Source organism: Dendrobates tinctorius, unplaced genomic scaffold (genome assembly GCF_039654945.1).
Source record: "Dendrobates tinctorius isolate UK_male_01 unplaced genomic scaffold, ASM3965494v1 ptg000151l, whole genome shotgun sequence".
Classification (NCBI taxonomy): domain Eukaryota; kingdom Metazoa; phylum Chordata; class Amphibia; order Anura; family Dendrobatidae; genus Dendrobates; species Dendrobates tinctorius.
Window position 1 is genome coordinate 2,392,026 of NW_027361818.1, and position 19,064 is coordinate 2,411,089.

A 19,064-nucleotide genomic window follows, 5' to 3' on the forward strand; every position below is an offset into this window, starting at 1 on the left:
TTACCCCCGCCCTCAGAATAGAGTGACTCCAATTCTTTGCGCAGCCTTAGGTACTGGCTATACTTACTCCTGCCTTTCTTAACTGACAGTCTCTTCAAGAGGTATCTGGTATCATCCTTGACGTCCTCCCACCAGTCGGCCATGTTGTCATAGAAGTCCACTCTCTGTAGATGACCCTGCAAAAGGGAATGGACACAACTCTGGACAGAGACATCATGGAGGAGGCTAGAATTGAGTCTCCATAACCCCCTACCAACATCAGCTCGCTTAGTGGCCCCCAGGCAGAAATATAGGGCAAGATGGTCTGAGTATGGGACGACTCTCTCACTCATGGCACCAATGACTTCCATGGGACTTACAAAAGCCAGATCTATTCTACTGCCTCTATTGGAGCAGGAATAGGTTAATTTTGGCTTTCGTCCACCCCGTTTAAAGACGTCCCCTAATCCGGCCTGCAGGACTATGTTATTCAAGATCCTACCATCCCTCGTCACGGTTCTACCTGAGGAGCTGTCACCTGATGTCAGTATGGCATTAAAGTCCCCCGCCATTATCACTGGAAGAGAGGTGAACAGATAAGGCTTGACATCATTAAATAACTGTATCCTGTCAGTCACTGTCTGTGGCCCATAGATGTTAATAAGCCGGAGACGCCTCCCATGGACAGTGACTTCCAGGACCAGACACCTTCCCATTACCACCTCCGTCATCCTATGTACTGTCACATCCCTGGTGTTAAACAGAATGGTGACCCCGGCGTACGGCTCCACAGCCAGTGACCAAAAAGAGGGACCAGACCGCCATTCCCTCTCAGCCTCCCTCATGAGCCCCTGAGTCGTCAGCCGCGTCTCCTGCAGAAAGATGACATCTGCGTCCAGGTATCGGAGATGGTCATAGACAGCGTGCCTCGTCCTCCTCACCTTAATGCTGTTCACATTACTGGATGTTATTTTTAATGAGAAATCTGCCATCACAATACCACAACAGAGGAACAGAGATGCAAAAGCCGCCATCATAAGTCTGGGTCACAGATGTTCTGACTACCACCGGTCTCCATGTCAGACTGTATCTCAGTGTCAGCAGGTACAGGCTTCCGTTTTGTAGGGGGAAGGTCCGCTACGTCCCTGTCATACTCAGTCTCTATTCTTTTTATCTCTTCCTCCAAGTCCCCATCAGACTCAGACAAAACATCAAACTTATTGGACACAACCATCACACCTGCCGAACTCTGGACTTTTTTCCTGCCACCCTGGCTAGTGACATACTCCTCCTCAGGTTTACGGGAGGCCTTGTCCTTTTAACCTGATTACAGCCACTTTCTTCAGCTAGAGATGGTGATACTGAAGTGGCTACATGTGGCAGCTGGACCTGAGGGACGACCTCCATGCTCCCCTCTGTACCCTCTGTGCAAAGCTGCTCTGATGTTACCTGAGCGGACCCCTGGTGGACCTCTGACCTGGTCAGTACTGTCCCTGACATTAAAGCCTCCTCCTCCTGAGCCTCTGTCCCTGTCACTAACTCCTCATCAGGAAGGAGCTTGCATATATTGTGCCAGGCATCAGGACAGTCCCTGTGAGGGTGGCCGACCTCCCCACAGAGGTTGCACTTGATGTTCTGGCAATCTGCCGCTAAGTGGCCGACTTCCCCGCACAGGCTGCACTTTACCACGGTACAGGTGTTTGCCAGGTGACCCACTTTACCACACTTAAAACACTTTCGTGGCTGCCCAGGGTAGAAGCAAACTCCCTTCTCCCTCCCGATAAAGAAGGAGTTGGGTAAGTGAGCCGTGATATTGTTGTGCTGGCGCAATTTCACCAGCACCTTCCATATACCGTCCTCATCCCTGTTTTTGGTGAGGTCGGAGACAAGGTCACAATGCCTCCGGAGCCACACCACAATGTCCTGCGGGGGAACAGCCTCATTCCAAAAGATGATATTAACCGTGGCGGTATCCGGCTTAGATATTGGAATGAAGCTGAACTTGTTCCAGCCATCAGCGTCCCTGAACTTGGGGAAATTGGCCCAGAATCTGTCCAGATCAGACATAAGCTTAAAGCTGATATCATAGCCCTGTCTGTCTGGCAGATTTATGACCGCCAAGATATTAACCGGCGCAAACCCCATCTGGCGGCACAGAAGCTCCCTGACTACCAGCCTCCTGTCCGGCAGGTCCTCCTTGGCACCTCTGTGCCTGAACCGCACCACATTCCTCCTTTTGAAAGCCTGCCCGGTGTAATTGGCGCCGGAGGTAAAGGACGGAGCGCCGCGGCTCCAAACATTACTGGGAGGGACCTGTGGGGCCACACTGGGCTGACTGACAGGGCGAGGGTCTGCAGCGGAGGGGCCTGTTGCACCTTGTGTGCTGGAAACCAAAGGGGGGAAATCACAGACATTTTGCACATTATTATCATCATCATCAATCTCAATAGCATCATCAGGATGCGCAATGTCCACCACAGTCTCTGTACCCCCTTCAGCCCCCAACCCCACATGAACAGTATCAATATCCCCAGAATTAGTGCTCTCCTGGATACCAACAGTAGATGCAGTCTCATGTCCACTGTCTTGCTGTTGTGCTGGGCATGCTGGGACTTGTGGTACTGCTGGGATCTGAGCCTCTTGCTCCTGCTTGGGGTCTGCCGCAGGTAGTTGCGGCTGCTGGTGCAGTATCTGACCCTCCTTAAAACAGAAGCTAGCGGGCTGCAGCACCGGCCGTACCTGCTGCCGGGTCCCCCCTGGGACAATGTCTGTGCGGGAACCAGCAGAGTCCTGCGTGTAGGACCTAAACCGCTCCTGGTTCCTATATGTCTCTGCCAGGGGCCCCATCCTCGCCAGCACACAGTCTATGTCCCGCACCACAGTTGCCAGCTTTACCCCCAGTGCATTCAGTCTCTGGTCATATACAGAGTGATCCCCAGGATTAGCAGCCTTCACCTTGTAAATACAGTCAATTTCCATTTGCAGAAGATTCCTCTGCTGCTGCAACTCACCCATCCTCCTGACCAGTCCTGGTATCTCCTCTGCCAGCTGTAGCTCCGGGGCACGCGGCGGCTCCTTCTGGGGTCTTGCTTTAGGGGTTGACACATTAGTTTTTAATGTCGCTGGTTTTGTGACTCCAGCCTCCACAACACTTTTACCACTGCCACCAGCCTGCAACCTCGTGCGTCCAGAGCTCGCCATGCTGGTCACCACATGTCCCAGCTGAAGGTTCTCCTGGAGTGTTTGCTTCTCCAGAGATGTCCGTCTGTGTCTGCCTGGAGTGAGCTGCACACCTGAAGCTGATGATTGACTCTGCCTCACCTTCTGTGCAGCCACCTGCCCTCCAGCACTCAGGGTCTCAGCAGAAGATGCCTTCTGGGATTTCCTTCCAGGCTCTGGACACTGTTTGCCTTGACCGGCCGACTGTTTAACAGAAACATCCTTGCACACAGACAAAGCTTTCTCCTGTTTCTTTCCTGTGCTGAGCTTCAACACAGGATCTTTCTCCATGCTGTTGGGACCTCCATTCTGAGGTTTAATTTCCTGCAGAGGCAACTCTGGGATTTCCATCCACATGAGAAGGTTGGGAGTTTCCTCCCAGTGTAGGCCTGGAAGCCAGGGCCTTGCTTGGGGAGCTTCCCCGCCCAGGGTGGCCCCTCCCTGGGCTTGCTCCAGACATGAGGAGAACCACAGACACACAACCTCACAGCTAGGAGGCAGTATTATAGTAGTTATATTCTTGTACATAGGGACAGTATTATAGTAGTTATATTCTTGTACATAGGGGGCAGTATTATAGTAGTTATATTCTTGTACATAGGAGCAGTATTATAGTAGTTATATTCTTGTACATAGGAGGCAGTATTATAGTAGTTATATTCTTGTACATAGGAGCAGTATTATAGTAGTTATATTCTTGTACATGGGGCAGTATTATAGTAGTTATATTCTTGTACATAAGGGCAGTATTATAGTAGTTATATTCTTGTACATAGGGGCAGTATTATAGTAGTTATATTCTTGTACATAGGGGCAGTATTATAGTAGTTATATTCTTGTACATAGGAGCAGTATTGTGGTAGTTACATTCTTGTACATATGGGGCAGTATTATAGTAGTTATATTCTTGTACATAGGGGGCAGTATTATAGTAGTTATATTCTTGCACATAGGGGCAGTATTATAGTAGTTATATTCTTGTACATAGGGAGCAGTATTATCGTAGCTATATTCTTGCATATAGGAGCAGTATTATAGTAGTTATAATCTTGTATATAGGGAGCAGTATTATAGTAATTATATTCTTGTACATAGGGAGCAGTATTATCGTAGCTATATTCTTGTATATAGGGGGCAGTATTATAGTAGTTATATTCTTGTACATAGGGGTAGTATTATAGAAGTTATATTCTTGTACATAGGGGCAGTATTATAGTAGTTATATTCTTGTACATAGCGGTAGTATTATAGTAGTTATATTCTTGCACATAGGTGCAGTATTATAGTAGTTATATTCTTGTACATAGTGGCAGTATTATTGTAGTTATATTCTTGTACATAGGAGCAGTATTATAGTAGTTATATTCTTGTATATAGGGGCAGTATTATAGTAGTTGTAATCTTGTACATAGGAGTAGTATTATACCAGTTATATTCTTGTACATAGGGGCAGGATTTTAGTAGTTATATTCTTGTAAATAGGAGTAGTATTATAGCAGTTATATTCTTGTACATAAGAGCAGTATTATAGTAGTTATATTTTTGTACATAGGGGGCAGTATTATAGTAGTTATATTCTTGTACATAGAGAGCAGTATTATAGTAGTTATATTCTTGTACTTAGGGGCAGTCTTATAGTAGCTATATTCTTGTACATATGGGGCAGTATTATAGCAGTTATATTCTTGTACATAGGGGCAGTATTATAGTAGTTATATTCTTGTACATAGGTGGCAGTATTATAGTTGTTATATTCTTATACATAGGGAGCAGTATTATAGTAGTTATATTCTTGTACATAGGGGCAGTATTATAGTAGTTATATTCTTGTACTTAGGGGCAGTCTTATAGTAGCTATATTCTTGTACATAGGGGCAGTATTATAGTAGTTATATTCTTGTACATAGGGGGCAGTGTTATAGTAGTTATATTCTTGTACATAGGAGCAGTATTATAGTAGTTTTATTCTTGTACATATGGGGCAGTATTATAGCAGTTATATTCTTGTACATAGGGGCAGTATTATAGTAGTTATATTCTTGTACATAGGTGGCAGTATTATTGTTGTTATATTCTTATACATAGGGAGCAGTATTATAGTCGTTATATTCTTGTACATAGGGGCAGTATTATAGTAGTTATATTCTTGTACTTAGGGGGCAGTATTATAGTAGTTATTTTCTTGTACATAGGAGCAGTATTATAGTAGTTATATTCTTGTACATATGGGGCAGTATTATGGCAGTTATATTCTTGTACATAGGGGCAGTATTATAGTAGTTATATTCTTGTACATAGGTGGCAGTATTATAGCAGTTATATTCTTATACATAGGGGCAGTATTATAGTAGCTATATTCTTGTACATAGGGGCAGTATTATAGTAGTTATATTCTTGTACATTGGGGGCAGTGTTATAGTAGTTATATTCTTGTACATAGGAGCAGTATTATAGTAGTTATATTCTTGTACATAGGGGGCAGTATTATAGTAGTTATATTCTTGTACATATGGGGCAGTATTATAGCAGTTATATTCTTGTACATAGGGGCAGTATTATAGTAGCTATATTCTTGTACATAGGGGCAGTATTATAGTAGTTTTATTCTTGTACATTGGGGGCAGTGTTATAGTAGTTATATTCTTGTACATAGGAGCAGTATTATAGTAGTTATATTCTTGTACATAGGGGGCAGTATTATAGTAGTTATATTCTTGTACATATGGGGCAGTATTATAGCAGTTATATTCTTGTACATAGGGGGCAGTATTATAGTAGTTATATTCTTGTACATATGGGGCAGTATTATAGCAGTTATATTCTTGTACATAGGGGCAGTATTATAGTAGTTATATTCTTGTACATATGGGGCAGTATTATAGCAGTTATATTCTTGTGCATATGGGGCAGTATTATAGTAGTTATATTCTTGTACATAGGGGCAGTATTATAGCAGTTATATTCTTGTGCATATGGGGCAGTATTATAGTAGTTATATTCTTGTGCATATGGGGCAGTATTATAGTAGTTATATTCTTGTACATAGGGGCAGTATTATAGTAGTTATATTCTTGTACATAGATGGCAGTATTATTGTTATATTCTTATACATAGGGAGCAGTATTATAGTAGTTATATTCTTGTACATAGGGGCAGTATTATAGTAGTTATATTCTTGTTCAAAGGGAGTATTATTATAGTGGTTATATTCTCCCCTCTTCCATATACTCCCTGCCACAAACAGGTGATATCACCAACCATTCCCATTTTATTTAGGTGTATCCATATAAATGGCCCACCCTGTAGTATGTGAGGCTCACCAGGTGAGTTGGATCCTCCAAGCCCAAGGTCTGGGTGGGCACCTGGGTCATGGGTGTCTGTACATCAAATGGGTGAGGCAGGCAGCATACAAATATGTGGGATACTGGAAAATGCAGGGAAGCAGAAGATGTCCAGGAAACCACAGACAGGCAACTGAGATGCAGGAAACCGCAGGCAGGCTGGAGACATTGATAGTGGTATTATATTCTTTCACATAGAAACAGTGTTTTAAAATAATTTTTTGTCTGTTAAGGAGAATATTATATTTCTTAAATGATACTAGCATAAATTTGCCAAATAAATCTTTCATTTTGTAATATACTAACAATTTAAATACAAGTAAAGACCAGGAGAGAGGAAGCCTTTTGCAGGCTGATGGTCTTTGTAAAGCCGGGGTCACACTTGCGAGAAACTCGCATGAGTCTTGCATCTCAATACCCGGCACTCGGGACCGGAGTGTGCGGCTACATGTATTTCTATGCAGCTGAACGCTCCGGTCCTGAGTGCCGGCAGCAGGCTGCCGGGTATTGATATGCGAGATTTGTGCGAGTTTCTCGTAAGTGTGACCCCGACCTAATGAATATTTCTGTCTTATTCTGACAGTGAATTAGGATGTTTTGGCGCTCTCCACTTGGAGACAAACAGGAACCAGGGGCATTTGTCAGTTTGCCCAAAACCATCCCTAAGTTTGACGAAAGTGTATTCTGGCACAGGAAAGAAGCATTTTAATATAATTAGTTAATTTAGTAGGACAATGACTGAATCAGCAGGAAAAGTGACAAGCAATTTTATGAACCGTGAATGTGCAATTATCAATTCACTTCACCATCTTCTAATAGCAGCTCATAAAAAAGTGCTTAACTCAGGAGATAATAGTGAGATCTGGAGAAAGCTCCTCCCGGAGTAAAGAGAACAGTGTTCCTACAGATATTTGATGGGAGGGACATATGGAACATAAATCAGTTGTACAACGCTATCGGATACACCGAGGGTCAGCATATCTGACTCTATTGAGGTAGGCAGTAATTAAGTAAATAACCCTACCTGGATGGTAAAGACAGCTAAAATAATATTAGAGTGGTTGGATAATCATGAGATGACAACATTTAAAATGTTGCTCTTCCCAGTATTTCTGGCAATTTACCTATTTGTCTATAAGGGGAGGGTGGTCAATGAGTGGAACAGGCTGCCACGAGAGGTGGTAAGTTCTCCTTCAATGGAAGTCTTCAAACAGAGGCTGGACAGACATCTGTCTGAGATGGTTTAGTGAATCCTGCATTGAGCAGGGGGTTGGACGCAATTACCCTGGAGGTACCTTCCAACTCTAACATTCTATCATTCTATGATTTTTCCAAGAAATGCCCCAGCCAGTTAGAAATTTCTCTTGCAATGAAATGTAGGGTTATATGGATGGTGGTTTTCTTTGTGATACAAACTAATAAGTTTGGGTGGTTTGCTTGAATGTATCTGAACTTGATGTCCTCTGACATTTTTCCTGTCCATGATGTATATATTTCAGTGCATTCCATGAGACTTGTCAAAAGATTACATTGATGGGAATCCAAGATAGGTTCATGACCATTCATGAAACTAAAGGCCCCATTACACGCAATGATATTGTGAACGATATCGTTGCAACGTCACCAGTCTGGTGACGTTGCAGCGATGTCGAAACGACATTGTTGCGTGTGACACGTAGCAACGATCAACGATTAGTTGGCTGATCGTTAATTGTTGCCTAATGGTCTGGGCCATAAATCTGTCGTTGGGCAGCACACATCGCTGTGTGTGACAGTGAGAGACTAACGATCAGCGAGCTCCCAGCGCCATACAGCAGACGCTGGGAGCTGGTATCCAGGGTAAACAGCGGGTAACTAAGCACCGTGCGGCTCTTAGATACCCGCTGCTTACCCTGGATACCAGCGTGCTCACTGGTCCTGATCGGGTATCCAAGGTAAACAGCGGGTAACTAAGAGCCGCACGGTGCTTAGTTACTCGCTGTTTACCCTGGATACCAGCATGCTCACTGGTCCTGATCGGGTATCCAGGGTAAACAGCGGGTAACTAAGAGCCGCACGGTGCTTAGTTACCCGCTGTTTACCCTGGATACCAGCATGCTCACTGGTCCTGATCGGGTATCCAGGGTAACCAGCGGGTAACTAAGAGCTGCACGGTGCTTAGTTACTCGCTGTTTACCCTGGATACCAGCATGCTCACTGGTCCTGATCGGTTATCCAGGGTAAACAGCGGGTAACTAAGAGCCACACGGTGCTTAGTTACTCGCTGTTTACCCTGGATACAAGCGTGCTCAGTGGTCCTAATCAGGTATCCAAGGTAAACAGTGGGTAACTAAGAGCCACACGGTGCTTAGTTACTCGCTGTTTACCCTGGATACAAGCGTGCTCACTGGTCCTGATTGGGTATCCAAGGTAAACAGTGGGTAACTAAGAGCCACACGGTGCTTAGTTACTCGCTGTTTACCCTGGATACAAGCGTGCTCACTGGTCCTGATTGGGTATCCAAGGTAAACAGTGGGTAACTAAGAGCCGCGCGGCTCTTAGATACCCACTGTTTTCCCTGGATACCAGCTTGCTCGCTGGTTCTGATTGCTGGAGGGGCTGTCTATGTGACAGCTCACCAGCGATCATCTATGTCCCAGCGATCCCATGCACGTCGGATCATTTGTGGGATCGCTGGGATATTGAAGCGTGTAACGGGGCCTTGAAAGCTTGCCAGTGAACTATAAGACCTTGGAATCTTTTGGTTTCTGGTTCGAGTCTTCCAAACCTTGATTTTATTGATGTGCTTCTTCTAAGTATCAGTTGCTGCAAGGAATTGAAGGTTTTGCGCTCCAGTGAAGAATCTGTAGATTGTAACTCCTACGTGGTGATTAATGCTTCTGCTATCCTCTAGAGTCTAGGACCTGGGCTTTTAAAGTAACGTAACTTTGCCTCAAACATCTAGATCAACCATGGTGCTGAAAAAAAAAAACAGCTTTAGATTTAAAATCATATTGGCCCGTGTAAGTCATTGCTCATTTATTAGAAATAGTTGAGCCCAACTTCGGACGTTTAGTTGGCACCTTAGAAGACATTTTGCAGATGGTCAGGTCCCTTTCTCTCAGTCATAGGGATCCAACATACGGATTTCTTTTGTATCTTGACTTTATGAGAGAAACTAACATGCCCATAGGACTTGAGTTTGAAGGATGTGTAGGATCGAGAGGAGTTTAAGGGCTAACTGGCTCCTTAGGTCTCTCTGGAATTCCCATCTTGACCTCCCTGAGCCTGATGTCTCATTTAAGCATGAGAGTAGGAGACTGTCCTTTGGGGATTTTGTCTTCGTAGCTCCAATCTCAATGACAGAAGAATCTTTAATTGGGTGTCGTTTAATGAAAACTGTTCTACTAATGCCGCCGCTGATTTAGTCGTTTCAAATTGCTCTTTTCTGTCTCTGCCTTCTAAACATTGATCTTCACTGCCCACCAGGTCTCCGGGGGTCTCTAGAACGGCTGCAGCTAGAATATGTCGATATTGTATTTGCGAATCGTATGGATGCCAATAGCCCGATGGAAGGTACATTCATCTTTGTTCTGCCTCCTCCTTTCTTCTTCTTTACTATGTTTCCTTCTTCTGTGCCATTTAGTACATTTCTGATGCTTATATCCAATAATATTGAAGAAAATTTTCAGATTAAAGGAATATTTAGGAATATGCAGGCAGGTTTTAAAGGAAATCTGTGAGTAGGATCAACCCTATGCTGTTTATATGGGCATGCAGGTCATAGAAAGTTGAATAAAATGATACTTTGATAGCTGCAATACAATGTCTTATTTAATAGAAATCCATGTTTTTCTTACATGTAAACGAGCTGTTAAGATCTATAGGCCGGACATAGATCTGAATGACAATGTGCCTTCAGAGATTATAGTAAATGAAAGGGGGCATTACAAGTGTAAGTCAAGTAATGACTGATACTTTGCTTTCATAATCACACTCCGCTCTGCAGTGAGATCAGAACTAACACAGCACAGCAGAAGTGAACTTTGTCTCATTACAGACATTTGCAGCAGCAGTTGTCCTCTCGTAGAGCTGCCTCCTCTACTACAGAGCTCTGCCTGATTATAACCAACCAACACAGCACAGCAGAAGTGAACTTTGTCTCATTACAAACATTTGCGCAGCAGTTGTCCTCTCGTAGAGCTGCCTCCTCTACTACAGAGCTCTGCCTGATTATAACCAACCAACACAGCACAGCAGAAGTGAACTTTGTCTCATTACAAACATTTGCGCAGCAGTTGTCCTCTCGTAGAGCTGCCTCCTCTACTACAGAGCTCTGCCTGATTATAACCAACCAACACAGCACAGCAGAAGTGAACTTTGTCTCATTACAAACATTTGCGCAGCAGTTGTCCTCTCATAGAGCTGCCTCCTCTACTACAGAGCTCTGCCTGATTATAACCAACCAACACAGCACAGCAGAAGTGAACTTTGTCTCATTACAAACATTTGTGCAGCAGTTGTCCTCTCGTAGAGCTGCCTCCTCTACTACAGAGCTCTGCCTGATTATAACCAACCAACACAGTACAGCAGAGTTGAACTTGTGTCTCATTACAAACACAAGCGCATTTGCAGTTGTCTTCTCACAGTGCTGTCCGCTCTGCTGTACACCCCTATCCCAAAATTGCAGCCTGCTAGATGAAACCTGAAGCACTATGAAAGGACAACTGTAGTTGCAGATGCTGTTCTGTGTTAGTTCTGATTTCACTGCAGAGCTGTGTGTGATTGAGAGAAAAGTGTCAGTCATTACATGTCTCAAATTAGTAACTCACTCTTTGACTTAACATTAGAGTTGAGAGAATTTTTCAAAATTCGGTTCCAATTACTATCGGCGGCGAATATTGTTTTTATAATATTTGCCAAATACAGCCTAATGTCATTGGACTCAATGGGAGTAGAAATTAACGAATATGTGCAGAACCGTTCATAAAACATAAGCGTTACAAATAGGGTACCAATATGGTGCGAATATGGCAAATTCAGATTCGGTGACCAATTCCCAACATTTTTGCTCAACTCAAAATAAGCTCTGAAAGCAGATTCTCGGGGAGATCTATGTCCAGCCTACAGATCTTAACAGCTCATGTGGATTTCTCTGGAACAAAAACTCAGATCGCAGATACAAAGATATCATTTTGTTTAATTTTCCAAGACCTACAAGCCCATATAGATGGCTTACGAGAGTTGATCCTACTGACAGATTCCCTTTAAATAGGAATTACGTAGCTGTTAAACTGGCAAGGTTTCAATAGTAAAAATTGGATGAGCACTATCAGCAGAAACTGAATTTAAGAAATTAAATATCGTGAGTATTAGGCCATTCTTTCTTCAGCCTGTCAGATCTCCATATTATATTAAACTCTGTCTCTCCACTTTTTCTTCATCGCCACATCCTTTTTCACCTCCATTATCTGTAGTTGTCGATATTCTCGGTTCCCAATTCCAAAACTCCATAGAGGAAGTAAGTAAGCCCCTCTAGCATTTTCCCACTCCCAGCAGTTGCTATCCACAAAGGGTCCACATAGAGCATAGACCTTTAAGATCACCAATGCCTTGATGAAGTTCGATGTCCTCTGGCAGTATGAAGAAAAAAATCTGAGTGTTTCTTGTACTCGTAAGCATTTATAAGAAAATTTTGTGCAATGATTAGTTCGTTAAAGAGGAACTTTCACCAAAATTTTCATGTTGAATTGAACACATGGTGCAAGAAGTGCTGCAGAGTAGAATAAAACTTTTTTTTTTGTGCCTGTTATGGAAATCATAGTGATCAATGTATTTGGCACCTAAACAGTTATTTTTTTTAAGTCCAAGTGGGCATTACCAGAGAGATTTCACTGGGGGCGTATACTTCTTCCTCTTTCTGATGCTTACCAATCATAAGCTGCCAGCAATACACTGAGAAAAAAAAGAACACGCCCCCGCAATATCTTAGAACAAGTTCAGCATGAGACATAATGGCACAGTCTGCTCTCCTCACTGATATGTGCTGGAGTACAGCAGACCTTCCCGTGATCATCCGACAGCTTACAGCTCTCATTTCTGGCAGTAAATGTGGAGGGAGGAGCAGTTCTGCAGAGTTGAGTCGTGTCACAACATTTAGTATTGTTCCTCTCATAGTGCTCCAGCTGTGCCAATCATAAGCAGTAATCCACATATGAGGGAAAACACATTGCCCCCACTATAGCTTAGAACAAGCTTTGTGTGAGACCTAATAAGGCTGCATTCACACGTCGCGCTTTTTTTGCATTTTTGCGGTGGTTTTTAACACGCGATTTTGCAGCGAAAACTCAAAAAACCAGCATCCCATGCAATCCTATGTGATTCCGCAATGCTGTGCTAATGCTGCAGATTTTCCTGCGGCGGAATCGCATCGCGGAAAAATACGCAGCATGCTCATTATTTTGTGGAATCGCGGCGATTCCGCCCACATAGGAATGCATTGTTCTGCTTACTTTCCGCATGTGGCTGTGCCCACCATGCGAAAAGTAAGCAGAACATTTGCGGATGGTACCCACGGTCCGGAGGAGAGGAGACAGTCCACCGGGCTCTGGGTACTATATCCCTGTAAAAAATAGAATTAAAATAAAAAAAATCGGGTTTTATTCACCTTCCGATGTCCCGCGCAGCGTCCCCAGGCTTCAGCGATATACACGCGGCAGGCACCGTTCACAGTAATGCATTGCGATGACCTTTGCTGACGTCGCTGTCTCGTGATAATGTAGTGGTCCCGTGAGACTGCAACGTCATCAAAGGTCATTGCCGCAATGCATCACTGGGAACGGACCTGCCGGAGCATCGCGGAGGCCTGGGGACGCTGTGCGGGACATCGGAAGTTAAATATAACCTGATTTTTTTTTTCTTCATTATTTTTAACATCCTGTCTTTTACTATTGAGGCTGCATAGGCAGCCTCAATAGTAAAAAGTTGGTCACACTTGTCAAACACCATGTTTGACGAGTGTGACCAACCTGTCAATCAGTTCTCCAAGCGATGCTCCAGATCGCTTGGAAAACGCTAGCATTCTGCAAGCTAATTACGCTTGCAAATCGCTAGTTTTTCCATGGGAAAATCGCGGGAATTTAAAATGCGATTTTCCCGTGGAATGGAATTCTGGAATTCTTGCGGTAACTTCCGCGGGAGCTCCGCTAGGTGTGCATATAGCCTAAGAGTCAGTTCTCCTCACCGCAGAGCGATTACATGTGCTGTTAGCACAGCAGACCTGAGTGTGTTTTCGAGCTTTCATCTTCAGCAGTGTGGACGGGAGGACCAGTACAGCAGAGTTTGCAGCACTACACCTGCTTTGACAATGCTGTTTGGATCTGCCAATAAAGCTTATTTGAATTTGAAAAGTGAACTACAGTACTAGAAGTGTTTGTCATGAGACTCATTTCTGCAACCCTGCCTGTCCTGAAAGCTATCGGTTAATCACACTCAGGTCTGCTGTGCTCCAGCACATATGATCACTCTGCAGTGAGGAGAGCAGACTGTTAGTCAATGCTATTGTGCGGAAATACTCTTCTTTGACAAGTGTGTTGCTGCCTGTTTAGAATAGAAACTGTGGAGGCCAATTGCAGATGGAGATACATTGGAACTGAATTAAAAGCCCTCAAACTTTGTGTGGAGAACCTGTAATATAGTGTGTGCATCAGTGTGAACGATCTGACCAGTGGAGAATACTGAGAATCCATTTATGCGCCTGTATTCTTTATTACATACAAATCAATAAGGATGAATGAAGGACAATCATTTATATTTCTGTATCTATACCGTATATCATGAGTAGTTCCATATATTCTTCCAAGTACTGTTCAAAATGCAGTAAATATCACCTAGACATAGTCCCTTGTTTTAAGTTCCCCATTCAGAAAGACTCATGTTAGCCTCAACTGACCGATATCGATGCGTCTCGACCGACACTCCAATGTGTATGGAAGTCACGGCCAGACCTCTACTCATGGTGGGCGGATGTCGATTGGACATGTCCAATTTTGGACTGCTGATCAATTTGTTCTCCAGGAGATAAGCCATTGGGAGATATTTGTTGATGGCTCTTCACAGAGACCGCGAGAACACTTGGCTGAAAGACGTCCGAGATGGCTACCATCCGACAGTCATCGAATGTGTAAGACAGGCTTTAGACCCTATTGAATCAAAGGGAAAGGAGAGGATTTCAAATTTTCTAAGGATCTCTAGCTTATAGTATAAGCCAAAAGCCTTGTCTTTACTGGAGATGTATAGTGCACCTTTAATCCTTTCAATAATTTTCTGAAACCCCTCAAAAGTTTGACATTCTGTCTCCAAAATGGAAACTTGATGCAAGAAGAGGGCATTATGACCATATAGAAGCTAACATTCATGGCCTGGGAGTTAGGAAATTATGATTTGAGGGAATCTGTCACCTATTTTTTCATATCTAAAATGCGGCTACCGCCATCAGGGGCTTATCTACAGCATTCTGTAATGCTATAGATAAGCCCCCGATTCACCCCCTTGCCCTATTACCTATTTTGTTATATTACAACCTGTGTTTAAATATTTTTGCGATCTGAATTGTGTGTGATGCATCAGCACTAATATAGTATAAGTTGGTGAAGTGAAGTGAGAAAAATATAAGCATAAATTAAATTATTGGATCAAATAACTAAAAATTGGCATGTGGATATGTATTTTCACCCCTTTGCGATGAAGCCCCTAAATATTTCTGGTGCAAGTAATTACCTTCATAAGTCACATTCTTAGTGAAAGGAAGTCCACCATCAAAATAACTTATTATAAATGTGTATTTATTATGTATACCCCTTTTCACGTAGCTTAAATGGTGCTATAATAATAATTATAATAATAATAATAAAGAGTACCATCAAATCCATTATCATCAAATGGAAAGAACATGTCATGCACAGTGTAGGAAAGACTAAGTGCAACACAAAGGGATAAGGGGAGCCCAATAATAGGGAAGCGGGGAGTGGAGACCCCTCGACAGATCTAACATCACCCTGTCTGCCCTAAGCATTAGTATATACGTTCTGTACCTATCGCTGAGCAGATTATCTAATCCCTGCCTGACCCTAGCAGTAAGCCCTGCTTAGGGAAGGACCGGGTAAATGCTGGTCGATTCCCACTATAACTAAAGACAGATGGGAAACAGAAACAAGGAGAACACTTAGCTTGAATAGACTCAGAGAAATACATACGTCCTCCAAACACCAAACAAGAAGAAAGCCGACTGCTATAGCTGCAAGCCTTAACAGGGAAATGGAAATATTGCAGGCAACTCCCAGTAGCAATCTGGAAGTTATAAATACCCCGGTTCAGGTGTGTCAACTAGAGTCAGGGGAAGGCTGCCACTGGGTCCTAGAGTCAGAAGGACCAGGACGAAGTCTGCAAAGTGAACTGCTGAGACCTTCTGAAGTCTCTGACACACCCATGAAAGTACCCCCCTTCTACGAGTGTTCTCCGGACACTCAGGACCAGGTTTCTCAGGATAAGAGGTGTGGAACAAACGAACCAGCCTGGGAGCATTCACATCTGATGCAGAAACCTACATCCTTTCTCTGGACTGTAACCCCTTCAATGCACCAAGTATTGTAGGGAACGACGTTGGAGGCGAGAATCTACAATCCTCGAAATATGAAACTTTAGGTTTCCATCAACCATTATTGGGGGCGGTGGTAGGGGTGAGGGCTCAAGAGGTTCCACATATCTTTTGAGCCAAGACCTCTGAAAAACTTTGTAGATCATAAGAGCCTGAGGTAGCTCAAGATGAAACACTGCTGGACCAATGAAGGCAGTTATCCTATATGGACAAATTAATCTAGGTCCTGACTTCCAGGAAGGAATCTTTATCCTGAAATTCCTGGTAGACAACCACACTGAATCATTCACACTCAGGTCCAGACCTGGCACACGTTTACTGACAATCATACATTTATACCTGGCTCCCCTGACCTTGTTAGTAACTGGTAGTGGTGAAACAGGAGTAGATGGATGGGTATGAGATACTTTAGAATGTGCGCAAACACTGCAAGCAGACACCTGTTCAACCACATCCCGATGCAACCCCAGCCACCAAAAATGATGGAAAAGGAGGACGGCGGTTGCCTTACCCACCTGGGTGATGAGCAAGTACAGAGTCATGATGTTCTCTAGTTATTTTGAGGCACAAATTAGATGGCACAAACAACCTACCGGAAGGGCAGGAGCCAGCAGTGTCCCCCTGAGCCTTCAACACCTCACCCTCCAGGTCAGGGTACAAGACCAAGACGCATACTCCCTTCTCCAAAATTGGAGCAGGGTCCTCAAAGTCAGACAAAAATGCCAGCAAATACTGTAGATACTGCAGAAGGGGAAACAATTAGGCAGTAACCATGACAGTAATCTCCCCACTTTAGAATCTCTCTGGCTTTCCAAACCACATTTGGATTATGCTTCAGCAACTGGGGCAAACCCAGAACCATTCGGTGTGGAGATGCAGGACATAACAAGAGATTATTTCATAATGCAAAGACCCCACCTTCAGTCTTATTTTATGAACAATTTGTGTCAGTTTTCTCCGTGCAAGTGGTGCTGAGTCGATGGCACAAATAGGAATAGGTTTAGCCAAGGTAGAGCAGACAAAACCATGAGTTCTAGAAAACTCAGCATCCACCATACTGACTCCAGCTCCACTGTCCACAAACACAGAAATTTTTTCAGACCTCTCTAGCACCACCTCTGTTATCAGGACAAACCAAGAATTGCAGGCGCAGGCTGAAGATGAACACACCCCTTGATTATCAAGCTCTAGGCTCCCAAGGGTTAATCAAGTCTCTTTTTGCTTTGGAATCATAGGATAAGCCCAAATAAAATGCCCCTTCCTCCCACAAAAAAACACCCTTTTTCTTGCAAATGTTGGGGTAAACATACGGCGTGAATGTCCCTCCCAACTGCATGGGTTCCTCTAACTCCGCAAGTATAGGTTCACCCCGTGACATTCCCTCCGACAGCGTGGTATTGTGCTGGAAAGAAGGCTCAGAAGACGGTGGTCTTGCCCATCTGTCCCGCAGGTGTCTATCAACCTGAATAGCTAAGTAAATGGCAGCCTCCATCGACACAGGAGTCTCATACACTGCTAATGCCTCCTTTAACCTTTCAGTGAGGCCCTGAAGGAATTGGCTTCTGAGAGCTGGCTTATTCTATTTACAGTGGAGGAAATAAGTATTTGATCCCTTGCTGATTTTGTAAGTTTGTCCACTGACAAAGACATGAATAGTCTACGATTGTAAGTGTAGGATAATTTTAACATTGACAGATAGAAAATCAAAAATAAAATCCAGAAAATCACCTTGTATAAATTATATACATTTGCATTTTGCAGTGAGAAATAAGTATTTGATCCCTCTGGCAAACAAGACTTTATACTTGGTAGCAAAACCCTTGTTGGCAAGCACAGCAGTCAGACATTTTTTGTAGTTGATGATGAGGTTTGCGCATGTCAGGAGGAATTTTGGTCCACTCCTCTTTGTATATGATCTCTAAATCATTAAGATTTTGAGGCTGTCGCTTGGCAACTCGGAGCTTCAACTCCCTCCATAAGTTTTCTATGGGATTAAGGTCTGGACACTGGCTAGGCCACTCCATGACCTTAATGTGATTCTGTTTGAGCCATGCCTTTGTAGCCTTGACTGTATGTTTTGGGTTATTGTCTTGCTAGAAGACCCAGCCACGACCCATTTTTAATGTCCTGGCAGAGGGAAGAAGGTTGTCACTCAGGATTTTATGGTACATGGCTCGATCCATTCTCACATTGATGTGGTGAGTAGTCCTGTGCCCTAAGGAGAGAAACACCCCCAAAACATAATGTTTCCACATCCATGCTTGACAGTGGGGATGGTGTTCTTTGGCTCACAGGCAGCATTTATCTTCCTCCAAACACGAAGAGTTGAGTTAATGCCAAAGAGCTCAGTTTTTGTCTCTTCTGACCACAGCACCTTCTCCCAATCACTCACACAATCATCCAGGCATTCATTGGCAAACATCACGTGGGCCTGCACATGTGCCTTCTTGAGCAGGGGGACCTTGCGGGTGATTTTAAACCTTTACGGTTAAATGTGTTACCAATGGTTTTCTTGGTGACTGTGGTCCCAGCTTGAGATCATTAACAAGTTCCCCCCCGTGTAGTTTTAGGCTGATCTCCTTCCTCATGATCAAGGATACCGCATGAGGTTAGATTTTGCATGGTGCCCCAGATCGATGCCGATTAACAGTCATTTTGTGTTTTTTTCCATTTTCTTACTATTGCACCAATAGTTATCTCCTTCTCACCCAGCGTCTTACTTATGGTTTTGTAGCCCATTCCAGCTTTGTGCAGGTCTTTGATCTTGTCCCTGACAACCTTATAAAGATCTTTGGTCTTGCCCATGTTGTAGACGTTAGAATCTGACTGATTAATTGAGTCTGTGGAATGTAAGACAGCTGTCTTTAATGCAGGTAATGAGTCGATTAGGA

General features: G+C 43.6%; 1 protein-coding gene across 1 annotated transcript in view; it reads left to right on the forward strand.

Annotated features, from left to right (window-relative positions):
• Positions 1-19,064, forward strand: part of KCNAB3 (potassium voltage-gated channel subfamily A regulatory beta subunit 3) — a 98,163-nt gene that overhangs the window by 62,724 nt on the left and 16,375 nt on the right. Inside the window, exon 8 of the mRNA XM_073547019.1 lies at positions 10,008-10,094. Coding sequence (XP_073403120.1) covers positions 10,008-10,094 — 87 coding nt within the window. The remainder of the gene's footprint in view (positions 1-10,007; positions 10,095-19,064) is intronic.